The sequence below is a fragment of the Triturus cristatus genome, chromosome 12, assembly GCF_964204655.1.
Source record: "Triturus cristatus chromosome 12, aTriCri1.1, whole genome shotgun sequence".
Taxonomy (NCBI): domain Eukaryota; kingdom Metazoa; phylum Chordata; class Amphibia; order Caudata; family Salamandridae; genus Triturus; species Triturus cristatus.
This window is the reverse complement of record NC_140595.1, coordinates 606,395,110-606,421,584: the sequence shown is the minus strand read 5'-3', so window position 1 is coordinate 606,421,584 and position 26,475 is coordinate 606,395,110. Positions and strand designations below refer to the sequence as shown.

The 26,475-nt window shown below is 45.8% G+C and overlaps 1 protein-coding gene across 1 annotated transcript in view; it reads left to right on the top strand.

The window, feature by feature from the left end:
* Window positions 1-26,475, top strand: part of LOC146776371 (blastomere cadherin-like) — a 562,924-nt gene that overhangs the window by 344,782 nt on the left and 191,667 nt on the right. The window contains exon 10 of the mRNA XM_085639655.1: window positions 5,929-6,173. Coding sequence (XP_085495781.1) covers window positions 5,929-6,173 — 245 coding nt within the window. The remainder of the gene's footprint in view (window positions 1-5,928; window positions 6,174-26,475) is intronic.

The window sequence follows — 26,475 nt, the reverse complement described above, 5'->3', positions numbered from 1 at the left end:
GAAAGGAGCAGTCAAGCGTGGTGTTCAGTACACTATTAAAGTCTCCTCCAAGTAACCACAGTAGGTCATTCCAGCGGGAAAGAGTTTGTGAGAGCGTTTGGAAAAAAGGAGACTGGTCTATGTTTGGTGCATAGCTGGATTCCAGTAATACAGGGCCGCCGTCCCATCTGCCTCGCACCAATACGTTATGACCCTCGGGGTCTATGCTCGAGTCCTCTGCTACAAATGGGGTGCCGGGTCTAACCTACAGTAATGCTCCACGAGCATAGCTGGAATAGGCTGTGGCATAGATCTGACCCCTCCACCATCTCTGCAGTCTATTGACTTCTGTTCGTGTAAGGTGTGTTTCTTGCAACAGTACCACCTGTACTGAGTGTAGCTTCAAATAGGCATAGAGTAGCGACGGGACAGGGTGTGCAGACCCCGCACATTCCAGGGGATTATGGTAACGTAAAGTAAAGTAGTCTGTTAAGATGCCCATCCCGCTCGTGGTATCGCCCCAAAAGCAAACGTGTGAGATTTTGGCATGGAGTAGATATTATGTAACATGAGTGATAGTGTCGGAAGAGGACATGGGTCATAACTAACAGTCAAATACATACTAACAACCAACAACAAATGCAAAATTGCAAATTCCAAAAGACCAGGAGCACAACTTGTGCCCACCCAAACAAATAATAATCTCTCTCAAGGAAAGTCAGTTAGGTAGTTACCTAATGGGGGTAAGCAAGGTGCCAATAGATGCTTACCCCGCCATGGTATAAATATATTTCCAGGGACCAATATTGTACCTATATATAGACCAATTGACCCACACATCTAATTCAAGTCCAAATGCTGGAGTGTAACTGGAGTCATCACTACAATTAGTAGTTGCACATGTCACATACCTGTAAGGGTAGACAAAACTGGTAGGGCTCAGCATGGACAGTGGCTCTGGACAGAGGCAGAAACAACATTTGAGGCGCAAAGCATGTTCAGGGGTCATGGCAGTTGTCACATAATTTCGTCGGATGTCTGAGGTGTTACATCCGGAAGGGGAGTGAAGTCAGTTCTGGAAGGGACTCTAGCCAACGAACCATCATCACTAAGTGGACAGATTTTTTATCCAATCCTGATTGTTGATCCTGGTCTCCCATCGACATCGCAGTTCACAGTGCCTGTCGTCGTTCCTGAAGCAGTTGTTCTATATCAGGCACCTCGCGTTATGGTCCAGCATTTGTCGTGCATCCACTGGATTCCAGCCAGTCCCAGACCATTTCAGGGCAGTCCAAAAAGTGGGGTTTCCCTTCCATTGCAATATGTAGATGCACTGGGAACAGAAGATAGTATTTGATGTTGAGTTTGTGCAGCTGGCGCTTAACTGCGAGGAAGGAATTGCTCTGCCTCTGTACCCCCACTGCATAATCTGGGAAGGACATAATCGTGGCGCTGTCAAATTTCATTTTATGGAGTTGCCGTGCCTCCTTCAAGATAGTGTCTCTGTCCCTATAATGCAGCACACGGAATAGAAAGAACTGGGGTTGGCCCCCAGTCTGATGATGCGGGCTGGTACCCGATGTGCACGCTCAACTGTGAAATATTGTGAAAGTGCGTCTTGAGGTAGTAACTGCTGCATCCATTATTCAACATATGTGACTGCATCAGAACCTTCAGGACTCTCCGGCAAACCCACCACTCGCACGTTATTACTCTGTGATCTACCTTCTGCATCTTCTACTTTAAGTTCCAGTAGGTCCACCCGGTCTGTCAGTAAACATAACGTGGCATCCATATCACAGTTCTTCAGTTGAATTAGTGCAATAGATTGTTTAGCATCGTGTACTTTCTCCGCAAGTTTGAGGTGGTCAGCATGGAGTAGCATTAGGTCCGATGTAATTGCGTCTTTCTTGGTCTCGAGTGAGGCCCTCGTGGATTCCAGTGCATTGCCAAGTTTTTCTACTGCTGCTAGGACCGAGTCCAGTTTGTCCCCGAAGGAAGGTGGGGGAGCAACTGCTCCAACGTTATCCATGTCATCCTGTGATCGCTCTTGTCCAGTCGGAGGTCACTTGCACGATGTCGGCCCATTCTTATAGATCTCTCTGTCATGGAATAATGCAGTGGCGTTATCGCGGCAGGGGCCAGCTTGCCAGCATTTAGTGTAGGGGATTGGACCGCCCCGAGGGCTTGGATCCACTCAGGAGGGACACAAGGATAGTGCCCGACTGTCAAATTGCGAAGCCCCCTTTAAACACTGTCAAGCATCACTCACCGCACATAGTGGTATGTGTTTTTATTGTTGTCGCGTTGTGTGTTGGCCGGACAATGGAGCCATAAATGCTGTGTCTGTTGTTCATACAGAGTGGAGTTCCATGCACAGTGCAGAGTCAGTTTTACTATTGTGGTGTGTAGGCATGGGTACCTTGTGGGCAGTGCTATTAGCTGGGAAGGTCATGGTATTCCAGGGGTATCAACTCGGGTGTCAGGCATCACCCAGTGCGTCGGTCTCCGACGGCCTCAGGACTTTGCAAGTCGTTCATCGTTGAAAAGGGGGGATGGAATGCTAGCCGCCTGAGGGAGGATCACCGTAATAATTGCTGATCGATTGTGCTTGCTCAGCGTACTGAGCCAGTGGCGAGCTCACCGGTCCACGAGCGACCCGCGGAGTAAGCGCCTCGTGGCAGCCCATGTTGAGTGCCGTTTATTGGCTAATTCGCTTCTCTCCTACCTCGCCTCAGACTGCCCAGTTCAGAGCAAAGCAACCCCAGTGCCGCTTCACGTGCTGTAGTATTGCAGCATCACCTCTCTGTGAACGTCCGCCTTAGTCTAACCGCCTAGAAACCACAGTTGTGTACGGTGAATGTCTTCAGATCCCCAATTCACCCAAGGAGGAGAGGCATATTTCTCAGTGCTTTACGGTATTTGGAATACAGGCTCAGGTCCAGTACATTCAGTAGCACTACATACAAATTTAAATGCCTCCCAGTCATCTGGGAGCCGCTTGCAGCAATGGCGGCCTCCCAGTAATCTCGCCGCTCAGCCTCACGTTACCGGGGCCTAGTTAGTGTAGGTTAAAGTGTCTGAGTGGTGGCCTCCACTGCCCTGCAGTGTGACACCAGCAACGGGACGCCGGGGTGATGTGCCTGTTTCCCGCTGCATCGCAGTACACTGCCCTGTTGTGTGGCGTGTCGTCTCCTGTGTTCTCGTCGCGGAGGCACTCAGTCCCGAGGCCCTCCCAGTACTTCTCCAGCCTGACCCCGATGGCTCCTCATCCACAGCCGCTGCCTTGTGCCTGGGCTTCACAAACTCTGTACGACGATGATGAGGTTGCGGCCCCAGGCTTGCGCTACCGCCTGCATTTTCCGCCCTCCACTGGTGCAAGGGCTTCCTCCGGGGCGTCTCTTTCACGAGGGCTACTAGTCTGGGCTCTGGTTTATGGCTTCAGGCCTACAGAGAAGGTGCGGAGTATGTAGAAGGCAGTAATGGGCCACGAAGGCTCATTTATGAATGCTTACATTGGGTTCCCGACAGAAGAAATGTTAGCTTGCGTTCGCCATGCTGGCTGCCTTAGCCATGCCCCCATTGAACCTCTTCATAATGCAGAAACATTTCTTTTTTGGAAAATAGCGCTTTTATTAAGACTAACATTGGCAAGGAGAGTAAGGGAAATGCAAGCGTTCACCATTCAAGAACCTTTTAGGTATTTCAGGAGTGATTGAGTAAAAGAACAAATCCAAAATTCCTTCCCACGGTGCCATCAGAATTTCATTTAAACGAACCAATTGTTTTGAATCCATTCTTCCCAAACGATGTAGTAGAAAGGACAGTGCTCTGCGGTTACTTGTCCCGTAAGTATGGCGGACCCAGATTTCATCAGTAATTCTGTCTGGAAGCTTCGATAGCACTTACGCTAGCACTTAACGCTGACACCATGCACTACGGTCACCTGTCCCGTAAGCGCTACGAACCCAGATCGCATCAGAAATGTTGTCTTTCTGACACCAGTGCGCTTTTAGATCTCATGCTGTGAGTTTGTGTGACGGTCTCGTCAACCCAGTTCACAGCTTGGCCCATAACTCCCCACGTAGCTGTAGCCTACACGATAGCCTTACGGGAGGTACCCTGCTTATACACGCAGCAGGCAACCCCAATGACAGTCTTGCTCCAGCACCTGTCCTTGTGTTCAGATGTAGACCTGGTTGTGCGGCCACACAACTGCCATACAGTTTGACGTGGGACCAGAGATGTGTAGCACTCATCAGCCCCTGGATGGTGGGGACAGATATACACACACACAAAATGGCGCCGGGAAACCCTGTTGGGTAGCTGTTGCGCCATATAAGTTAAATAAATAAATAAATACAAATCCCACATAAAAAGGATTGCACAATAAAAGCTGTTTAACATGATCCCACCGGTCTCATGTAGACCAAACCATGAATCATGTTTTTTCTAAAAAGGAAAGAACAGAATTGTTTTTTCCTACAAATATTTATGGGTTGTTATGATGAAAGGATTCATTATATTGTATGCACGTTAGTAGACACTGTGCTCTGTGTTCTTCACAGTTGGGCACATTAAGACAGTTCAAAAGCATGGAGAGTTTGTTTGGTATATCGCATTTTAGGTTAGCGTAACTTATACCAAGTAAATTGAGCACAGCCTGTGTAATGTCTTTGCATTTTTTATATGTTGTTTAATTTTTCCACAGTAGATGAACCCATTTGAAGTGAATTGGGTCATTGAACACCTGACCGCCCAGTTCCTGTGGTGGCCAGTATATTTACATTATTTTCACTTATGCAGAGTGACTATCAATTTAGGGTCCCGATGAATGCCTCCGGGTCTCTTTAGGGGAGCAACCAATGGCAGAAACATGTTGACCTTTCTGTAGGGATATATTGGCCTAATCCCTAATCCTCTTGCTTTTTAACTGTATCCCTGCGACCACCCAATAAAGATTTAGTGGATCCAGAAAGACACTTTTTATTCACTCACAAACTTTCTGCACTCTGCCCCTCAGTCACCACTATCCATACGCTCATCTTTGAGAAAACACCTCAGCTCCTCCCCTCGTGGAGCTGTAGGCCACACCTCGGTGTGAGGAGGGAACCCATATGATGAAGCATGTCACCCAACGGTGAGTGAGGGTTCTTGTCCTGAAGGAATTTTCTCCCCTTCTTCTGACATTATACTATTTCTACTTTCTTTCCTCCTGTCTCTCACATACAGCCGGACGTACTCTGTGTGATAACAAGTGTTCCATTGAGGGATTAGTACTCCCTGGCTTTTTCCCCGATCCCTTCTGATCCTATCGAATGACTTACAAACATTTTCAATTATGTCAGCCCCACTGAAGCAGACAGTTGCTCTGATGACTAATAAAAACAAACTGTAAGGTACAGTATAAAAGATAGCAACAACCTTTATCAAGCTACCAAAACTGGAGAACCAAGGTTACAGGTAAGTAACTTATTTCCTTCTTGGTTTTACAAAGCTGATATAGTGCACATTGTTTTATAGTGCATTTGTTCTTCTCCATTGAATCAGACTAGATAAAGAAGGTGAAATAAACTATTCCTGTAAGATAAACCTGCTTCCAGGGACTGATCAAAACAAAAACAACTAAAATATAGAATCTTACTTCTAAAAATGGAACCAGCCTCTCCTTAAATGTAGGAGTTTACATACTTACGTTCACGCTTATATAAATATGTGTATTAAAGGTAGAGTATTGACCTATACCTTGCCAAGTTATGTTATTATTCACCAATCCTACTTGATTTGTAATCTTTGATAAATTGTGAAACATTCATTTTATTAAATATGTGCACCTCTCACAACTTTATACTCCACAAGCTGCCATTTTGTGTTCTTCCCCATCTCCAAGCTGTCCTGCAGAAGCAGGCCAAATAATCTCATGCAAGCTTGACCCCTTTGAGTTTGCAGGGTTTGGATTTCGAGAGGAAGAAACAGCATGTGCTTTACATCATAGCCCAGAACGAGGTCCCCTTTGTTCCTGGTTTGCAGACCTCCACTGCCACGGTCATTGTGAAGGTACAGGATGCCAACGAGCCACCATTCTTTGATCCACCTATCATGAATGTAGAAGCCGCTGAAGACTTGAAATTGGGACAGAGGATAGCCACCGTTAGAGCGCAGGATCCAGACACAAAGCAGAACCAGAAAATTCGGTAAGAAGACCAAGAAGTAACTTTGTGTCCTGGTGCAATGAATTGCACAATAGAAACATTCTAAAATTGGTTTATTGTCCCTTGTGGACAATCATTTGTTTTCTGGGAGTTGACCAGTTCTAAGGATAATGAGAATTTATTTACTGTGGTAGTACAGCACGTCATGAAGGAAAGCAAAGTGTCTGTCTGGTTTACGGATATCACTTGTCAACAAATATATTATTTGGTTACAATATTTACATGCTTACTTAATAAGGATGATGTTATACCACTATATCAAGGTCAAAATATCAAGCTGCAAAAAAATTACATCCACTATATCATCAAGGTAGGTTGATGTTGAGTTAAGAATAGTAAATAGAAACATTTCTGTTTATACTTAACAAGATAGATGAGGAGTAGTTTCCTCTGGCTACCATAATCCACTCAGTGAGTGACGGTGGTAGTGCAGGAGGCACTGGTCCTGCACCCTTCCTCTACCCCTTCCCACACACACACTTTAGGAGCTAGAATATGCCCAAAGATGTAACTCAAAGCCTAAGCGTGGTAACATCCTTGGCTGAAATTATGGGCAACCTAGCCTGTGTTGATATATGGTGAGTAAGGGAGCTCACTGACCAAGTACCCCTGACGCTCAATTATGCATAACACATGTGGTAGGCTGGACCACTAGAAGAAAGGGGCAGAGGGTCACCTCCCGATTTATTGACCAAGGGCAACTGATAGCCAAACATCTAATCACCAGGCGATGGAAGTCGACCGAGCTCCCCCTTCATTAGCATGGAGTTGATTGCTATCGATATAGGCACAAGCTGAAAGTAGTGCAGTGCACAGGGAAGACACCCTAGGACTGTGCAAAACCCCAATTACTGCCAATGGGGACACCATACTACAGGACTACAGGACTGACACCCAGAACCTGACCACTCAACCATCATAGGCGAGGCAGAAGCATCAGGCACAGCGCCTCAAGATAGCGCATAACTAGCACACGCAGTGGACAAGGCATCAGACTGGCCCCTCATGAGGTTCCAGGGTCCAATGGGCAACTCGAGGGATAATGTGCATACTACCTCACCTTTAATGCGAGCCGGGAGGAGGTACAAGGTGGACCAGAGGGACTGGAGTTGGGCTGAATTATTTCCCCAGCTCCCACTGTCCTTCAACACACTGCCCCTTTGACGATCGCCATTGCTAATAACTTCAGTGCCAGTTTACACCTACAACTACCACACATGATTTAGACCCCACACTGGAACCAACAGAAGCATTGTTTTTTTTTTTTTTTTTTTTAAACCGTTTATTACAAGACTCAAAAAATTATACAAGTATGGGCCTACAACCTTCCGGCCGGCCGCTAGCAATAAAAGGAGCATACAGTATACATTTCTAAAACACATGGTGCTGCGGCCGAGCATTTACAGGAGATAACATCGTTGCGTGCCACACTATTCAGACCCCATTATACGGTTCCATTTTAAGTTTAAAGCACAACAAACACAAACAAACCCACAAGGCAATCCTCAATCGGAATAGCAATACGTGCTCCCCTAGAGGGGGGATTCTAGCCATCCATAGGAATCTCAAGAGGGGGGGGAGAGATCAGAACTAGGATTGGGGACACCCAATGCCCAGGTACCGGGGGGATGAGTTGGCTAAGGGGACGGGGCCGGCGACGGATCAGGCAATAGGGGTGGAGCACAGATGCCCCCGCGGTAGGCGTTCCAGGGGCCCCACACTTTCACCCATGTCGCAGGCTTACCTCTCGCCACATACACCACCTTTTCCCGAAACATGCACCAATCCATATGTTCCTTCCAGGCCGAGACTGTCGGGGGGTTCTGGGATCCCCACAGCCGGGCAATATCACGCTTGGCAACCATATACCCCAGAGTCACCCACCACGTCTGCGGCACCGAGTAATCGGTAGGCTCCCACACATTCAACAGGCATCTCCTCGCTTCGGGCAACAGCGCCACATGCGTGACCACTCGCAGCACCTCATGCACACCTCGCCAGAACCCCTCCACTTGCGGGCACTCCCAAAGGATATGCAGAAAAGTCCCCAGCGCACCACACCCACGCTTACACAAACCGTCCTCAGCATAGCCCATATGCAGGAGCTTTGGCCCCGTCATATAGACCCTGTGGAGTATCTTGAGCTGGACGAAACGAAGGCGAGCCGGTATGGCCACCTCTTTCGGGGAGGCCACCGCGGAGATCCAGTCCTCGTCGTCCAGCTCCAGCCCATCGGCTACCCAAGCCTCACGAAGGGCAGTCAGCAAGTCTGAGCGATCGTTGATCAGTTTTTTGTAGATCAGTGAGATCGTGCTGTCAGGGACGTGTCCATCCAGCACTCTATCCTCCAGGGGGGAGCACTCCGGGATGGAGGCAACGTCCGGAAAGACGGAGCCCAGCGCATGCCGGACCTGCAAGTACCGAAAGTACTCGCTGCCCTGCAACTGAAATTCCGTCTGCAGCATCTCGAACGTTTTAAATCCTCCCCTCGTCCAGAGATCCCCCACTCTGCTGATGCCTATTAAATCCCACTTCTCAAAGCCCTTCGAGGTCCACAAGGAGCCCAACCGCTCAGATGCGTATAGTGGTGACGCCCGGGTCAAACGGTCCTTCCACCCCATTGCAGCATTGGCCGCGTGCCACACTCGCACCATGACACGCGTGGGGCCCGTCAGGCGAGCGTCGGGCGCGCTAGAGTAGAGCGCTCGATTATAGTCACCACCTGGAAGTAGCATCCTATCCATTTCATACGCCGGGTTTAAGGCTGGCCCATATAGGCCCTGATTAATTGCAGCTAGCTGGGAGGCCCAATAATACCGTTTAATATCCGGGAGGGCAATCCCCCCATCATACCAGGGGAGCGTCAGCTTAGCCAGGGCAATACGTGGCCTCCCGTCCCAGAACAGGCGGCGCTGCAAACTCTCCACTTCGCGGAAGTAGCGCGCTGGGACGAGGTCCATCGTGTTCTGCAACGCGTATAGGAAACGCGGCAACGACATCATTTTAAACAATGCCGCCCGGCCGAGCTGCGAAAGCGGCAAACGCCGCCAGCGCGCGACATCCTCTTTCAGACGCTGGAGGGGGGGAAGCAAGTTCCGATCATAACACAAGCATTGTTGAGGGCTCCTGTGCCCTACGAACCCTAGCCAACAGGACAACACAAGGGCTCCTACTGGAGCTCACTGAGGCACATGCTGCCCCTTACTGGACGCACCTTGCCTCACCTGATTAATCGCCATATGTTCTTTCGCATGCTCTAATGATGTATGTATGGAGGGTATTAATACTGAAATGTCAACATATACCATGTTTCTGTATTTTTTTCAAAAAACACTTAACCGATTTAAACAAAACAATTGGTAGGCTGGACCTCATTCCACATTTTGGTCATGACTGACATAATGCCAAAACGACAGGTATCTGAGCATTATTGCATATTACGTCCAGCTTTTAGTTAGATATGACTGTTGTAAAAGACACACCCCAATTCCCACTTGAAAAATGAATTCAGCGATACTTGCAGACCCCAATAGACTTATACTTTGGTTATTGGTGATCCACAGATAAAAAAAGTAAATGAATGACGCTATGAATGTGGTTTAAAGGGAGAAATCAATAGGCAAGTGATATGGCATAAAAAGGTAGCTACAGATTGAGCTGTATCGGAACAACATAGCTCAGTAGCAAAAACAGCTCACTTCCTACTTCGTGAAGGTTGAAATAGTAGATGCTAAAAGGGCCCAAGGAGAGTTGTGGGATAGAATGAACAAACTTGCACTGAACAAGAGTAAAAGCAAACATTTTCATAGGGAGAGGGACAAATCTGCCAAACGTCTAACCTGGTTATTTAAGACAGCAGTGAATACCTCCCCAATTCTAGCTCTCAACTCCTCATTGGCTGTTCATTTATAACATGAGCAGGTATAAACAAAAACTCCACACTTCTGATCAAATGGCTGAGAGGAGAGGTTGACAAGCAGTGGTGCTACGCAACCAAAACTTGGCAGCCAGATGGATGGGGAAAGTGCCTTGGGTCACTAGAAGCATGAGAGGCTGGCTCCTATATGTCTCCCCAGTTACTAGGGCAACACTGTCTTGGACTCTATTGCTCTCAGGAGGGGTCTCACTTTTCTTCCCTCCCATCTTATGCCCATCATAGACAACACAGACTTCACACCAGCCACATTCACTCTTGTGTTTCAGATTTGGAGGTCAAAGAACTGCTTTCGCTTCCAGGAACTCTACACAGATAGTGATCTAACGTCATTGTAAAAGGTCAAGTGTGAATATGGGATCCTTGAGCCCAAACGCTATCACTAACCCGGATTAGGCACTAGGACACAGAAATCTACATCAAAGCAAGTGCCACCATGGCCCTCACAACTTTTAAAAATTCCTTCAATGGCTCACATACTCTAAGCATCTGGTTTCACAATATCTACCATATTCTTACCCCCCCTCCCCCACAACTATAAGCAAATCAAGCTTTCACACACTATGGGAGAAAGACCTCAACATAACACTTGATGCCAAACAATGACATGAGATATTCCTCCATACCAACAACTGTCCCCATTAAAAGGCTTCTACACACTTCACTCAACTACTGACAGCAGAATTTCTCACTTCTTTGTGGAAGCTAAACACAGCTGAACCTGTCCAGCCAATGTATGAATTTTGGTTGCGTAAACTTTGGCAACTTTTGGGACACAAGAAAATAGAGCATGGTCTAGCTAATAAATCTAAACTCTTCCTTAAATTGGGAGCCCTTTCATCTCCTATTTGAACAAGGATTATAGAGGCAGGATGAGCCCTCAAACACTTAGAGCTTTGTGACTAACTGATCCCTCCTCGGTCCCTCAATTTGGCTCCTCTGTGATCCTGGAAAACCGATAATTAACACTTTCACTGTTTATTGGAGTGTCCCAGTGTGGTGGATGGGAATCTGCAAAGGTATGTGGGATCTAATTATTGGTGGTCGCATCCACCAGAAGTTATGCTACGAAGAGAAAATAAAATAAAAACTGTAAACTAAAAAAACTCCTATAGCAGCACTCAAAACACCTGTATAAAAACGTATATACCGGAACGGATTCCTCAATATAGTCCTAGCTGAATGATATAAGGCCTCCTAAATTAACAAAGGATATGAGGGAGGAACTGGAAATATAGCTTCAGCTAGGAGAAGTGAAGGAGGAGATACAGTCAATGCCAACAGGAAAAGCATCTTGAAGTGATGGCTTTCCAACAGAGCTGTATCAAACATTTGCATTCCAGCTGGCAGAGAATCTACTGTAGGTTCTCAATGAGGCAAGACAATTGGAAAGACTACTAGATACCATGGGCAAAGGTATAATTTATATGATCCCAAAACCCGATTGAGATACCAGAAACCATGCATTTTATATATCTCTCCTAATGATCAATTCAGACACCAACAGTCTACACAAGACCCCAGACAATGTATTACAAAAGGTTGTAAGTGCCCTGGTACATGAAGATCAATATGGGTTTGTTACAGGTTGCAATACATCTGTACGCGTTCACACATGATGCACTCTAGGAACTTTTATAATTTTGAATGTGCACTGGTGGCCCTAGATGTTGAAAAGCTGACCAGACAGCTTGAGTCTGATTGGGTGAATTATTTTGCAGAGGTGGTGGAAGGAGAGTTGTAACAGGCAAGCATATCCTTTGTTTCCTACACTGTTTGTCCTTGTTGTAGAACATCTAGCAATGAAAATTTGAAGAGCACTCTGCAACTGGGAAATAATGGAAGAACTTACTAAATGCATGGTCTCCCTTTATGCGGGTGACACATTGTTATAGCTGGAACTGTCCAGGGCCGCAGTATCCTTATTCTTAAATCAATTAGAGCACTTCAGCAACATATAACACCTGAAAACTAACCTATTTTCTTTCTGTTTGGAGCCTTGCCGAAAGTCTCTCATGCAAATCTACTGAATCTGGGTCTAAATTAGGAAGGGAAGACATTTAAATATTTAGGAATAATGAAGGCATGTACTCTCTAGAAACAATAGGATATTAAAATTAATACGACATGGTTACAGCATAGAACTTTTAAGCCACAAACAATCAAAGCAAGGGCAAAGACATCCAGCAAGCAATAAAAGATGCGTCTACAACAAGAGGTCACTGACCTTTTCCTCACAGAAGCAATAGGGAAGGTACCATCAAAGGAAACGAACCAAGAAGTCTACTCAGTTTATTTCCTATTACCAAAACTGGACAAGACACTCAGTCCCATACTAGATCTAAGGGCAATGAAAAGGCTTATAAAGACAAAAAGATTCAAAACTATGACACAGTGCAGGATGCCATTCCACAATTGGAAAAATGGGACTATTTGGCAACTATAGACCTCCAGGATAGCTGCCTGCACATACCAATGGACAGCAGACACAGGATGTTCCTGCAGGTTATCATAGACAAGCTGCATTACCAGTTCAGCGTCCAGCCTTTTGAGATAAAGTCCTCTCCAAGTGTTTTTACGAAGTGCTCTGCAGTAGTAGCACCATACCTTGTAAAAGGGAAATAGATGTTTACGTATATTTAGACAATTGGCTAGTAATTGCTAAATTGTTTAAACAATGCCATAACCATATATACAAACTGTGATAAAAACACTCCACAAACTGGGATTCTCCATGAAATTAGATAAATTATCCCCAATTACAGAAAGGGAGAAGACGTTCCTAGGAGTGAGACTAAAATCCATGGAAGCCAAAGCCTTCCCTATAGCAGACTCTAAGCACAGCAAGCTCACACCTACCAGAAAGGTCACCTTATGACATTGAAAACAGTGTGGAAAATGATGGGCGTGATATTATCTTCCTTACCACTAATACCCAGACTTTACATGAGAAGATTTCAGGAGTGGCTACAACATCAATGGTCAGGGGTAACTGGGAGTTTGGAGGGTCTAGTGGTTGTCACAGACTGTCCATAAGGATATACAGAGATAGAATACAAAAATTGCAGTGGGTAGCCCATTCAAACTACCAACTCCCTCTGCAACCATTACAACAGATGCATCCCACACAGGGCAAGGTAAACATCAGGGGCCCATGGGACCCCGAGGAGGAGGAAAAACACCTAAATGTTAAAACTAAAAATTGTCTTTTTGGTCCTCAAAGCCTGCAAGACACACTTGGGGATAGGGGATAGGGGACAGTCCAGATCCAGACTGACAACATGACCACCAACCATGTTCTACCTCAACAAACAAGTGGGACAAGATCTCATGTGCTTTTCAAACTAGCACAGGACATATGGAAGTGGGCTGTTCAAGGTAAGGTAAAGCTAATGACTACATGCCTACAGGAGCGCAAAACACTGAGCCAGACTGGCTCAGCAGACAAGTGCCTCACGTGAGGGTGAGCTAAAGCAACAGCTGGTGAAGAAGGTCTTTCAGAAATGGAGTGCACCACACAAGTCTAATTACAACGCTAGAAATACAAAATACTGAAGCTTCTCATCCAGCTATCCACACCTCCAATCAGTAGCGAATGCCCTCTAAATAGAATGGTTGGGCAATTTGCCTATGCCTTCCTACCCTAATAGTGTTGACACCACTTATGCTACAGAAATGCAAAAAGAACAATTGATGGATGAAATGCTGAACAATGCAAACATTCACCCCCAAGGCACAAAGATCTGGGTTTAATCCATCGTTTTTTTGCTCACCACGTGACCCCAGTTTGGACCCAGCCATATGCAAATCAGTCTTGACCCTGCGCCTCATGGGAATAGTCCAGCATGAACTGCCGAGCCAGGTCCTCCCGGGACCAGAAACAAGCATCCTGGGACCGGTTTAGGGGTATCACCCCATATCAGCCAGGCTAGCTTTAATCCAGTGGTGCATTGATCATGGGACCCAGGTCTGGGCATACCCTCCCCACTTAGGGTGACAAAAGCAAAAAAGAACAATTGATGGATGGAATGCTGAACAGTGCAAACATTCACCCTAGCCCCAAAGATATGGTTTTAATCCATCATTTTTGTGCTCACCACGCCACCCCAGTTTGGACCCAGCCATATGCAAATCAGTCTCGACCCTGCGCCTCACGGGAAAAGTCCCGCCTGAACTGCCGAGCCAGGTCCTCCCGGGACTGGAAACAAGCATCCTGGGACCGGTTTTAGGGTATCACCCCTCATCAGCCAGGCTAGCTTGACTCCAGTGGTATGGAGAGCATGGGACCCACGTTTGGGCATACCAGTCCCACTCGTGGTGACAAAAGCGAAAAGAGCAATTGATGAATGGAATGCTGAACAATGCAAACACTCACTGTCCGCCCGAACTGCCAAGCCAGGTCCTCCCTGGACCGGAAACAAGCGTCTTGGGATGCAAACAGGCAATAATACTTCTAATCTTGATAACACCTCTATGTGCCAGGCAAACATTGCTCTCAGACCTAGTAGCAGTGGCATCAACAGTGTTATGGGGCTGCCAGCGTATCAAGACTTGTTGACAATACAAGGGATTCTTGTTTATCATCTAGAACCAGCTATCTTGAATTAGCGGCATGGCTTCTGAGGACCCACAGTTTGGTCACCTGGAAGGGCTTAAAGAAGTGAGAAGTGCTACAACAATTTTTTTATTTTTTTATTTTTATTTTAACAAAGGGTACATAAAAAAAAATAGCCTTAAGTTAATACATATACATTGTAGCCCCAATACAAATGGAGAGAACAACCAAACAAAATAGAAATAAAGAGCTGGAGAAAAGAGGAAGAGTCACCTTGAGTCATAATCCTGTGTATGAGTAAGATCAGACAAAGCAGTCCCAAATGCGGTCCAGTTTTTGTGAGGACCGTATACCTCTGACTTTGGCCAGTACTCGTTACCTCTCATACATATCTTTCATGACTGCCCACCTCTCTGAGAAAGCCGGGGAGTTTGGCAAGATACATGCTCTTGCGATGCAAAGACGAGCTGCGACTAAAGCAATAGAAAAGAAAGATCTCAACTCTCGGTCAACATTCTCTTTAAGACTTAACATAATCTCCTTATTAGTAGGATAAAAATCCTGGCCTAGACGGCTAACAATAAATTGTATTACTTCCCCCCAGAAAGTATCAAGCATAAAACAGGTGCAAAGCATGTGGACAATATTAGCTGCAGCCAATCTGCATTTTGGGCACAGTGTCCTGTCTCCTCCATCCCCCGTGCCCTTTGTGCCCATTTCACAATCTTTTCAAGAGTGTAATACAGCATGCAGATAGTTCGAAATTGTTGAAACTTTAAGCTAATAGAGTGGATATAACTATCTAAAATATCTAAAGCGGAAACAATTTCTATGGGAGTAGTAGTTATACACAAAACCTGACTCCATTTGGTAGGTAGCCGTTGGCTATCGTCTCTTCTCTATTGACAGTTGTAAATACATTGTGCTAAATCGTGATTTCTGATTAAAATTTAAAAAGCAGGTCAGTAAGTCACGAGTATGTGGTATTTGTATCAGCTGTCGTCTTAAAAAGAAAGTAGTCTCTTAGTTGTAGATATTTAAGAAATAATTTTTGTGGGAGGTTGTGAGCAGATTGTAAGGATGCAAAAGTGCGAAAGGCATCAGGATCGTACAGCTGGCCGAGCCGTTAAATCCCATGGCTTGCCCACCGCCGAGCGATAGAGTCATGAAATACTCCCGGGAGGGTAGGATTATTCCAAAGTGGTCAAGGAGAGTGTTGTGCTCGATCTTTAGAGGACAACGAGCAGTAGTCAAGAATTTCATGCCATATACGTACCGTGTCCCTGACAGTCTTAAATCAGACTCTTTTGAAGTGGTTTGGATAGTTGATCTTATACAGAAACGTATTACTGTCCGCGCCTAGTGTGAGAAAAAAGCGACGCCTAGTACATTGCAGTTTTCTCTTCTGATCCGGAGATGGCACTGGCTTCAATACAAGAGGAGGCGGAAAATGTTGTCCGCCTTTCAGGGTATAAACTAAATCCTCACAAAACTCAAGTCCTCCATAATTTAGAACCCGGCTATACCTATATTGGGCGGCTGCAGGACCACAACTTATCTGGGGGTATGGAGCTCTCCTCTTGTCGAAAAGTTATGGAAACTTAACTATGAGCCATTGCTGCAATCAGTTATCCAAAGTTTAAAGAAATGGAATAAACTTCCTATAACTATAATCGGCAGATGTAACATCATTAAAATGACTATTTTGCCCAAGTTTCAATACCTGTTTAGGGCAATCCCTCTCCGTGTCCCTAATTTCTTCTTTAAAAGACTGGAAGGTGCAATAAATAGCTTTGTATGGGGATATAAGCAAGCACAATGTGCAATTTGACTACTTAAGTTCCCCTATAAGCAAGGAGGACTCCAACTTCCTGATTTTAAACTATATTTTTGGGCGGCATATACTGGGCGCCTCCAAAGTCTTTTACCTGACAAGAAGCCACACTTTTGCTTTTTTCTTGCACTAGGTGCAAAGTGCTACACTGCTAAGTATAACTAATACTGACGTAACCTGAAAGAGCCTAGTGAAGGCTGGGTGCAAGATACTGCAGTAGTCCAGTACCTCCCACACCTACTAGATGTGAAACCTTCCTACTCGTCACTGAAGGTACACTTTCTAGCCTAGTGTAATATACAAGGGGAGTAATGGGGAGCAGTTTCTTCAACTCACCATTCCTCAGAAGATTCCTGGAGGGACTTAGAGAATAGCACCCCCTAGTTCAGCTCCAGTACCTACTTATGTGGCGCCTCAACCCAGTGCTCACAAAATTCATGAAGCCACCTTTTAAAACCCATGCGTAACATGGGACACAAACATCTGATTCTTAAAATAGCCTTCTTGATTGCCATCACATCCCTATGGAGTACTAGCAAACTGCAGCTCCTCGCAGCGCAGGTACCTTACACGCAAATTCACAAGGACAGAGTGCTAATAAGAACAAACCCACAATTTATCCCAAAAGTGCTATCTCAGTTCCATGTTAACAAAGTCATACACTTACCTGAGCTCTTTCAGCTACCTAAATGACAAATGGAGAGGACCCTGCATATACTGGGTGTCAGGAGGGCAGTTATGTAATACAGAAATATAAACAATCAGGGGAACCAATTCTTCATTTCTTTTGCCAAACAAGTAAGGGCTCCCCAGTCCATGAAGGAACTATTGCTTGATGAATAATCCAGACATGCTTCAAAATAGCAGGAGTGACACAGGGAGAAAAGGTAAGGGCACACTCTACAAGGTAAAAGGGAGCAATGCTACTATTCACTGCTAACATGTCTTTAAACAACATCTGCATTGCGGCCTAGTGGTCTGTGTATACATTCATGCTAATGAGGCACAGAGGGGACCAAGGGTACTAAACATCTGTTTATAAAAACACACTCTTGTGAACCCAGCCTCCTAAGGCAGATGATAATGTTACGCAATGACTGCAAATCCCATTAAGATTCATGCTGCAAGACTAAATGGTTACTTAAATGTAGGAGTAGTTTTGCAGCTTGAAGAATTTTCTGGATTCACTTGCGGTTCTACCACTTCCCCGAATGAGTTGAATTAAAAAAATATAAGAACAGAAGAAGACATACTTACAAGGAAATCACCCAAGGGCAAAAAAGAATCTGAAAACTGAGGGACTTCTGGGGCCTACGTTTGACATCATTCAAGGAATGGACATAACACTAAATGGTTGAATCCCCCAACAAGAAAAAGGCAAAGCAAGCAAATGAGAGCGAGGATAAGCTCACCCAATGGTGAGAAATGGGCGGGCTCCAAACCCACTGTAAATTAACAAAATGTCTTGCAAGTGACAGCACATGCGCTATCTCAGGCGAGACTAAAATAGTGAAGGGACTAAAAGATAATTCCAGACTCAACCACTAGATGGTGGGATAATGCACACTGTGTGAATCCAGAAAAATCTTCAAGCTTCAAAACTACTCCTGCAGGTAAATAACAATGTAATTTTTCCCATCTGCCTTGGGGGAAGTAAATAACAGTTTGCTTTGTGTTGGTGTAAAACGTACTAATTTGGCCCACGCTAAAAGATTCAAAATGTTTGAGGTTTCCCCCCGTTACACAGTTGACATTTTTGGGGTTATTTTTATTAGGTCGAGCATTCGAGACCTCTTGTATAGACTTTAGTATATTCTAATATGTGTATGTATTTTGTGGGCTCTGGAGATCAGCCTCAGGACTTACCTGCTTCCACTTAGGGACTTTTTTCCTGTTCAACTGCCTCTATTTAACTGTCTTGACAGAAAATGACCGGCAGACATCAGTAAAATACCAGAATCACTTTAGCATTCCCTAGATTCCAGTCCATAACTATTGTCTTCCACGAGGACCTGCAGACAATATTTTTATGAAATCTTGTATTTCCAGTGATATGACCACCGAAAGCCCTGGTTTCTATTAAAAACAGAGCTTTGGACTAAACCGTTTCCCGCTGAAAGGCAATATTTCTCTCCATGTGTTCCCATACCTGGCATGTCACACAGTTTGGTGCTTACTTTCCCTCCATGTCAAAGAACAGTAGATGTTTCAGCACCCAGGCTAATGTGCTACATAGCTAAATACATATAAGGTCCCAAAGGCGAGAGCAAATGCTTGTTAGCATTTCATGCAAACATAACAGCTTATTCTGTTTAACGTGGAGCTTTACCTTAATGTTGTTACAATACGGTGATTTTGACAACAATACATACAATGCGAGAAAATACACCTGCACAGATGACAATCAATACCACAAAGTGCAGTCCGAACAACTGTTATAAAAGCAATGCCTTTAAACTGAACCCAAACCCCCCTCACTTCCCCCCGTGCTCCTATCCTCGCATCAGGTTCACAGAACCCACATTCTACCACCATTGATCAGCACCTTATCTTCCCAAAAAAAACAACCCTATTGGTATTGTTTCTCAGCCATTGAAAAACACCTGGTCTGCCCCTCCTACAGAAGCCCACCTCACTCTGTATCCATTGGCTAGTTACCCTCTGAGTACCTCACAGAGGCCTAGCCTCAGAGAGGGGGTGGGGCGTTAAAGCCTCATTGCTCCCTACGCACTCAGATCATCTGCTAGTTTGCCATCCCGATGTGTCTTTCTCATGTGGAACTTCTCTGCACGTGCCCTATCAGGAATATCCCTACACAGTCCTGTACTGTAGGGGTCCCGAGCCTTTGCCATCTAATAACAATATGCTAGTATAAGGCCAAGCATTATAAACTTCCTGCTCAGCTTTCTCTTACTTCTATTAGGGAGCAATCCCGGCAGACTGGATTTAATCGCGCGGTTAACTACCCAGCCCGCTGCCCAATTAAATTGCACCAGTACCTGTTCCGAGAACTTCGTGATGACCGGGCAGCTCAATACCAAATGCAGGAAGCCAGCAGACCAACCCCCACATTGCGCACAGCCAGGGTCCTTAGTTGGATAGTTCTTATGTAGCCGCTCTGGAGAGAGATATGTCAAGTGTACCTAATTATACTGCATTACCTTGAATCTGGCTTTTATCAATGCCTTGCGAACCCTGTCGTGTATTCTCTGCCATTCCTGAGCTATTATGGGGTCGTCACTGAGATGTTGCCAGGTATCCTCTACCCTCAGCGGGGCCTTTTCACTATCTGCTCTGAGTGCCCTGTACATGTGTGTGATAAGCTTGCGACTCCCTGCCAAAGAAAGCATGAAGACCATTGTTTGCGTGGGCTCAAGGGCATCGGGAACGAGGGCCAGGTCTCCCTTGCCGTAGCTGCTATCTTGGTGTACTGCAAAAACTGACCCGGGTCCAATCCAAACGTCTCAAACGCCTGTTGCATAGTGATAAACCTGCATGCCAGGTATAAATCGGACAGCATTGCACACCCGCTGCCTTTCCAATGGTCGACAGCCACTGTTTGAGCTAATTGCGCGAAGGGCTGCAACATCCAGATATCTAGATCCGGTGCATAGACCGCTCAGCACAGCACTCCTCTAAATTCTGTCCCAGAGTCGGCACACCATTCGAATCACATATGGTATGGACTTGATGACTTGTCTGCCTCTGATCAACAGGGCCCCCAGTGCGGGGTGTAAGTGTTCTCTGGTAAAGTCTTCTCCCAATTCCCCAGCTCATCTACCCAGTGTATTGCGTGTTGCAGCTGTGCTGCCAAGTAGTACAATTCAAGGTTGGGCACCTTCATACCCCGTTGTCCCATTCCAGCTTTAGCGTGGTAAGGCCCACCTGGTATCTCTTCCCAGCCCACAGCAATTCCACCAACAGCTGATCTCATTCCCGAAACGTATGCTGCAGTATCTCATACATAGTGCCCTGAAGTACATAGAGACACCTGGGCGGCACCACCATTTCGGACAGAGCCATTTTTCCCATTAGGGACAATTTAAGCTTATTCCAAAAGGCTATTGAGGGTCAAGGATTATGGATCAACCTCCCCAGATTTAAGTCTTAGCATTGCTGCACCCCATGCGCTATGTAAATTTCCAGGGATCTAACGCTATATGTTTTCCTGGAGAGTCCCGTATCTGGGAGTGCAGCGCCGTACAACTAACAGGACTGATTTGGAATGGTTAATGTTGAATCCCAACAATCGTCTGAACTCCTGCATGGCCTATGGCAGGATCCGGACAAATGGGTCGGACCGTCACAGATATATCATTGCCTCATTCACATAGAGGTGCACTACATGTACCATCCAACCTACTCTGATCCCCCAGTCTTTCAATACCTGGCAAAGACTTTATGCTAGAGGCTCCATTGAGAGGGCAAACAACAGGCGGGACAATGGGCATCCTTGCCTCATGCCCCTCTACAGGTCAATCGCGGCCGCCCTGACTGACACCACAGGTATCGTATAGAGTCATTTGACCCATTGAATGTAGCTGTCGCCCAATCTCATCCCCCCCAGCACTCTCCACTCATACTACCAACTTACAATGTTTAGAAAGGCCAATACATATTGGTCGTTCTCCAGATCTGACGTATATGACATGCTCCAGGCGCCGCAGGTTACATAAGATATTTCGTGCTGATTGAATACCGACTGGACCAGACATGGCAGGTGCTTCAGAAGGCGCACAGCTAGGATTTATCCAAGGATCTTCTGATCCACATTCAGCATTGAGAGCGGTTAGTATGAGGCCGCCTCAGCCAGGTCCTTTCCCGCTTTGGCACCTAGACTATGGGGGGGCCTTTCACATAGAGTCCAGGAGCACTCTCCTTTTTCTGTGCCTCAGCATAGACCCGCAGCAGTTTGAGCTAAAACAAGAGAGGTAGAAGGGGAAATCCGTGCAGGGTAGCTATAGAATATCTCCTAATCCAATATCCAAATCAGTGTTAGTGCATCAAGGTCACCATACAACGATCACCCTGCGTTGCAAAATTGTAGACAAAAGTCCACAAATAGTACAATTAAACACAGTTGGTAACCGAGCAAAAAACACAAAAGTAAAAGCAACAAATAAAGTCCAAATGCCAATCCTTGGTGTTGATTTCTTGCTTTATTCCAAGCTTAACGGAAATGTATTCATAATCTCAATCTTCTTAACACTTGTAGTCCAAGCCACAAACCATGCCAACACGTGTTTCGTCTATGTGGCTGTAGGCCATAGACTTCATCAGGGCAGGAGAAAAACGTATCCTAATCATCATGTTCATAAACAAAAGATATTACAAATATCAAGTAATAACTTTAAAATCCAATAGCATGTTGTGCATCAGTCCTAACGTAGGGGTTCATTAGTCATAAAAAACTGTATGCGAAAGAAGGTCACAGTAGACCATATGTCCTTCATCCGGCATTACAAATCAAAGAAAAGTATTCCTCATGTTCTCCGTGGCGTGTAGCAGCAGCAGTTTGTCCAGCAGCAGTCCCGCAAAGGCTTTACAGAATTCGTCTCGGAGGCTGTTACCTCCTGGTGTCTTAGCATTTGTAGGAAGTCTACTGTCCGGAGGAGTTCCTGCTTGGTCAGGAGAACACCAATTTCCATGCGCTCTTTCGCTATGAGCCGCTACAGTGTCTGCACATAATTAGTTATAAGGTTTTCATTGAGCTGCCACGGGGTAGTGTACACCTTTTGTAAGTGGTCTGTGATCACGTGCTGGATGAAAACCTCCCGGCCTGCCTGGTCCCTGACAGAAAGAATGGGTGTTGTATGCCTTTCATTCTTAACTATCCTGGCCAACATGCTACCTGCCCTGTCCCCCTCCATATGTAATCATCTTCTATAGGATACCCATACATATTTTTCCAATTGGTGCCATAGGGTCAGCGCCTACTATTGGCCCCTGCCCCTGTCCCATAGTGTATTTGGGCGAGCCGCTAATGTTGCCTCAATAGTCGCCAATTCGTTGTCCTGCCCCATTAACTCCGGTTCTAGCTTTTGTCATATACCTGTCAACGTTGCAGTGCACACTCCCCGCATTACCACCTTCATCGCATTCCATTCCAATGCTGTATGCGATGCGCTACCCCAGTTAGTCTCAAAATAGCCAGTTAGGGGGTCTGTTATTGTCCTGGCGAACACCAGGTCGGTTGGTGCCTCCACTTTCAAGCACACCATGGGCACCTGTGGGACCTGTCTATCCAGGGTGTATGTATTAAAAGAGGTGAGTGGTCCGACAGGTAACGAACCAGGTACCCCGAGCTAGCCACCTGCGGAGCCGCATCTGCCTGCACTAAGAAATAGTGCAACCTACTATGCATACTATGTTTGGGGCATATATATTTATGAGTCATATCTTGTGTACATCCAGCATACCTATCAGAATAACATACCACTCCTTTGGGTCTACCTGAACTCACGTCACGTTAAAGGGGATCCCAGGGGCTATCCATATAAGCGCCCTTTCGCTAATCCGGAGTAGGACTTGGTGTAGAGCTGGCCTCTCTATTTGTTCAGCACGTGCTCAATACGGTCTCCCCATAGGTGTGTTTCTTGTAATAGGGCAATAGCCACCATGTAGCTCCCACAGGCACAATATACAGAAGTCCCTTCAACACAACCTTTGGTCAGAGGGGGTACCAATCGCCACCACACTACCCTGCCAACCCCTCGTCCCCCACTAACTTACTCTAATAAAGTTGTAGGTGCAATTTCTGCCAAAGGCACCGTAATCTCAGTCGCCCACAAGGCCAAACAAGGACTCGGCAGACTATCAGATATCGGGCCCTCCTCCGCTGCCGGCCATGGAGATAGTAAAGGCATGGTTTTTCTCACCAATTTATGTGAACCCCACACACTGTACCCAGTCCGTGGCCTCACATGGCCCCACTCCCCCTGATGAAAGGTAAAGGTTAGCTATATAGAACAAGTCTGCAGCGCTGGGTCCTCAGCTGGCGCACAGCGCTCCCAGCCACAGTGAGTCCAGTCGCAAAGTGTCAAGGTCTGTCCAGGCGGCGCCCCCTGGATCAATAAATCGTGGTTGCTGTTGATCCAGCGGAAAAGGGCACATTTTCATATCCTCCCTGCGTCACAGACCCGTCATCACACTAACTCATTCACACAAGCATTTATTGGTGGGGCCCATAACACCAACACTCATACGTCTCACTCGAATCTGTGCACAGGAGGAAAAGAAGCGCTGGACATGTGGCGGTGTACCTTGTTACCTATCTGGAGTAAATATTTTACATTATATACATTATATACATCTGCACCTATAGAATCCTAACTTTAACATCAAGGCACTCCACCACTTGGTCGATGGACCAATTAGTTGGACTGGTTGATGGTGATTTAGAACCAGCTAAAACACATTTAAAGCTTCGGAAACCTTTAGTAAATCAGTACCTTATTAAAGAATCACAGACTCGTTTCTTATTAGTCAATATTCAGTTTATCTAATTAATTCACTCCGTTTACCATAATCAATATTATAGTCAGATCAGAATTCTAATTAGCAATTTCGTACACTTTGATCATGAATACAAATTAACATGATTATAATATTTACCTAAATTTGCATATTGGCGACCAATTTCCGGAAGAACCCGTCAACCCACAGCATAACTCAAAATCACTTCTGATGGAATCAGACTGTTATCCTTAGTAGGAACTCAATTTAAATCCAAGAAAGTCCCTCTCAGCATGACAACAAATTGAACTCGACACCAACAGTCACCAACGGAGAAAAGGGTACCAACCTTTTTTCCTACTAAACACCCCCCTTTTTATATCTTTTTCCCTCTACTTCTAGACCAAATATGCAACAATTTTAAAGGTAGAAGTGTCCTGATTGGCTAAATCCCCCTGAATTTGCAAGAAGTGGTGACTTTCCCAAGAGTGTTTGCTTCCCATGGGACAGAGCATGACATCTCCCAGAATTGTAATTTTTCCTCGGGTTCTCAAGCGAAAGTTCTGAAGTAACAACATGTAGACCTCCGGGTATAGATCGCTATTGTTTTTCAGTCATTTACATTGGCTGGGTCTTCTTCACGTTCATATCCTTGACAAGGAACACGTAGTCTTGTAGTTAGAGGTCGCCTGGAGATCTTTAGAGCCATCCGAGTCTGCGCAGTAGGCATCGCGCTCAAATGACGGTGGCCACTTCCGAACTCCATTTTGAATACCGCGGCCTAGTAGGCCCAAATGCCAACTTATGCAAAACAAACATAAAAGTAATTGTTACACGGAAATGAAGATTCTAATGTTTAAACCCACACTAATCCCAATACATATTAGTAGTGGCCGGCCTAGCTTATAGCAACATTTAAAGCAATAATACTTACCATTCCGCAACACCAAGAGCACAAACCACCACAAAAGCAACATAAATCATGCAATCCTCTATTTCAACACTTCCTATAGTTAGTTGCGTACCACAGTTAATCATTATTTTTATTAGCCATGCAATTAGCATTTTAGTCCCACGTGTATCTTGTGTTTATTAAGGTGCGGTTTGTTGATTAATCGCAACACTCCTAACAATTAATACAGGTTAATCTTTAGAATGATTACGTAATTAGTATTTTCATGCAAAATAGAGAAGGTATACAAAATGTTGCTTTACCTGCTCCACCACTGTAATTATGATTCCCTGCTAACAGCCTTCTATTTTCAATCGGGACACGTCCTGCTGGGCCCCAGTGGCCGCTCATTTATTGTTGCCCTACCCAGCATCTGGACAACATGAATATGTGAGAAGGTGTCTTGGTCTGCAGAATCCAATGAAGCCATCTGCAATGTCTCATCTGGGCAGACCAGTATGCCTCCCCCCTCTGCCGTGTCTGGGGCATGCTGCCTTGCCGCCTCTGACGTCCTGTTTCTGTTCAGTCGACACACAGGATGTTTCCGGGCTTCCATGCAGCTAGGGCTCTTCACCCCCGCTCCAGTACAGGGTCCAAGGGACTCCAGCCATGCCACAGCCTCCTACGGTGATTTGTAAAAATGCACCCTTCCTTCATGTTGGATTCTGAGTTTGGAAGGGAACATCAGGGTATATTTTATGTTGTGTTCTCTCAGTGTCTTCATGACTGCCATGAAATGTTCACAGAGACCTTGTACCCCGCATGTGTAATACAGTAATATTACTTTAGTTTATCCTCATATGTTGGGTGACTGTGGTCGCACACATGCTGTAGTATAGCCTCTCGGTCCCTATAATTAAAGAGTCTACCTATAATCACCCTAGGCGGTGCCCCAGGTTTAGGCATTGCCATCAGCGCCCTGTGTGCCTGTTCTAAGGAGAAGAACTCTGCCTGGCTGAAGTGACTTTTCAATCCAATCCTCCAACAACAGCTCTGCAGAGGGCCCTCAGCATCCTCCAGGCGGCCCTCCATGTGGGTCGCACTACGCCTAAGGCCGGCTACCATGGCCTGTACCTCCCTTTCTAAGGTGGTCATGATATGCTTGTGGCCGTGACTCAGTCCACCACTTTGTTAAGGTCCATGCAGAGGTGGTTTATTTCAATGGCCATAGTATCCATCCTGCCCTCCAAGGCAAAATGGGACACCTATATTCCGCTAGGATTTCTGTTGTGTCGAGAGTGGGATCCCTCATTTCTGGTCCATGGTCACCCGCTGCGTTCTGCACCTGCACCTCAGGCCAAGTGACTGTGTATTGGTCAATTTTGTTGCGTTGCGCCACCTTTGTTCTCTTTTCTTTGCCCTTTAGTGGTGTTGTCAGGCAAACCACCCAGTGCTGGGTATGGTCACAACCATTCTGCTGGAGACACTGGCCCCAGAGGCTCCCAGCACATTGTCAGGCGTATTCAAAGGGGTGCTCCCTTAAGTGTCCTGCTGGACATGTTCTAGTGTTCAGCATTATGCTGTAACCCCACTTTACACCCACCCATCACAGGT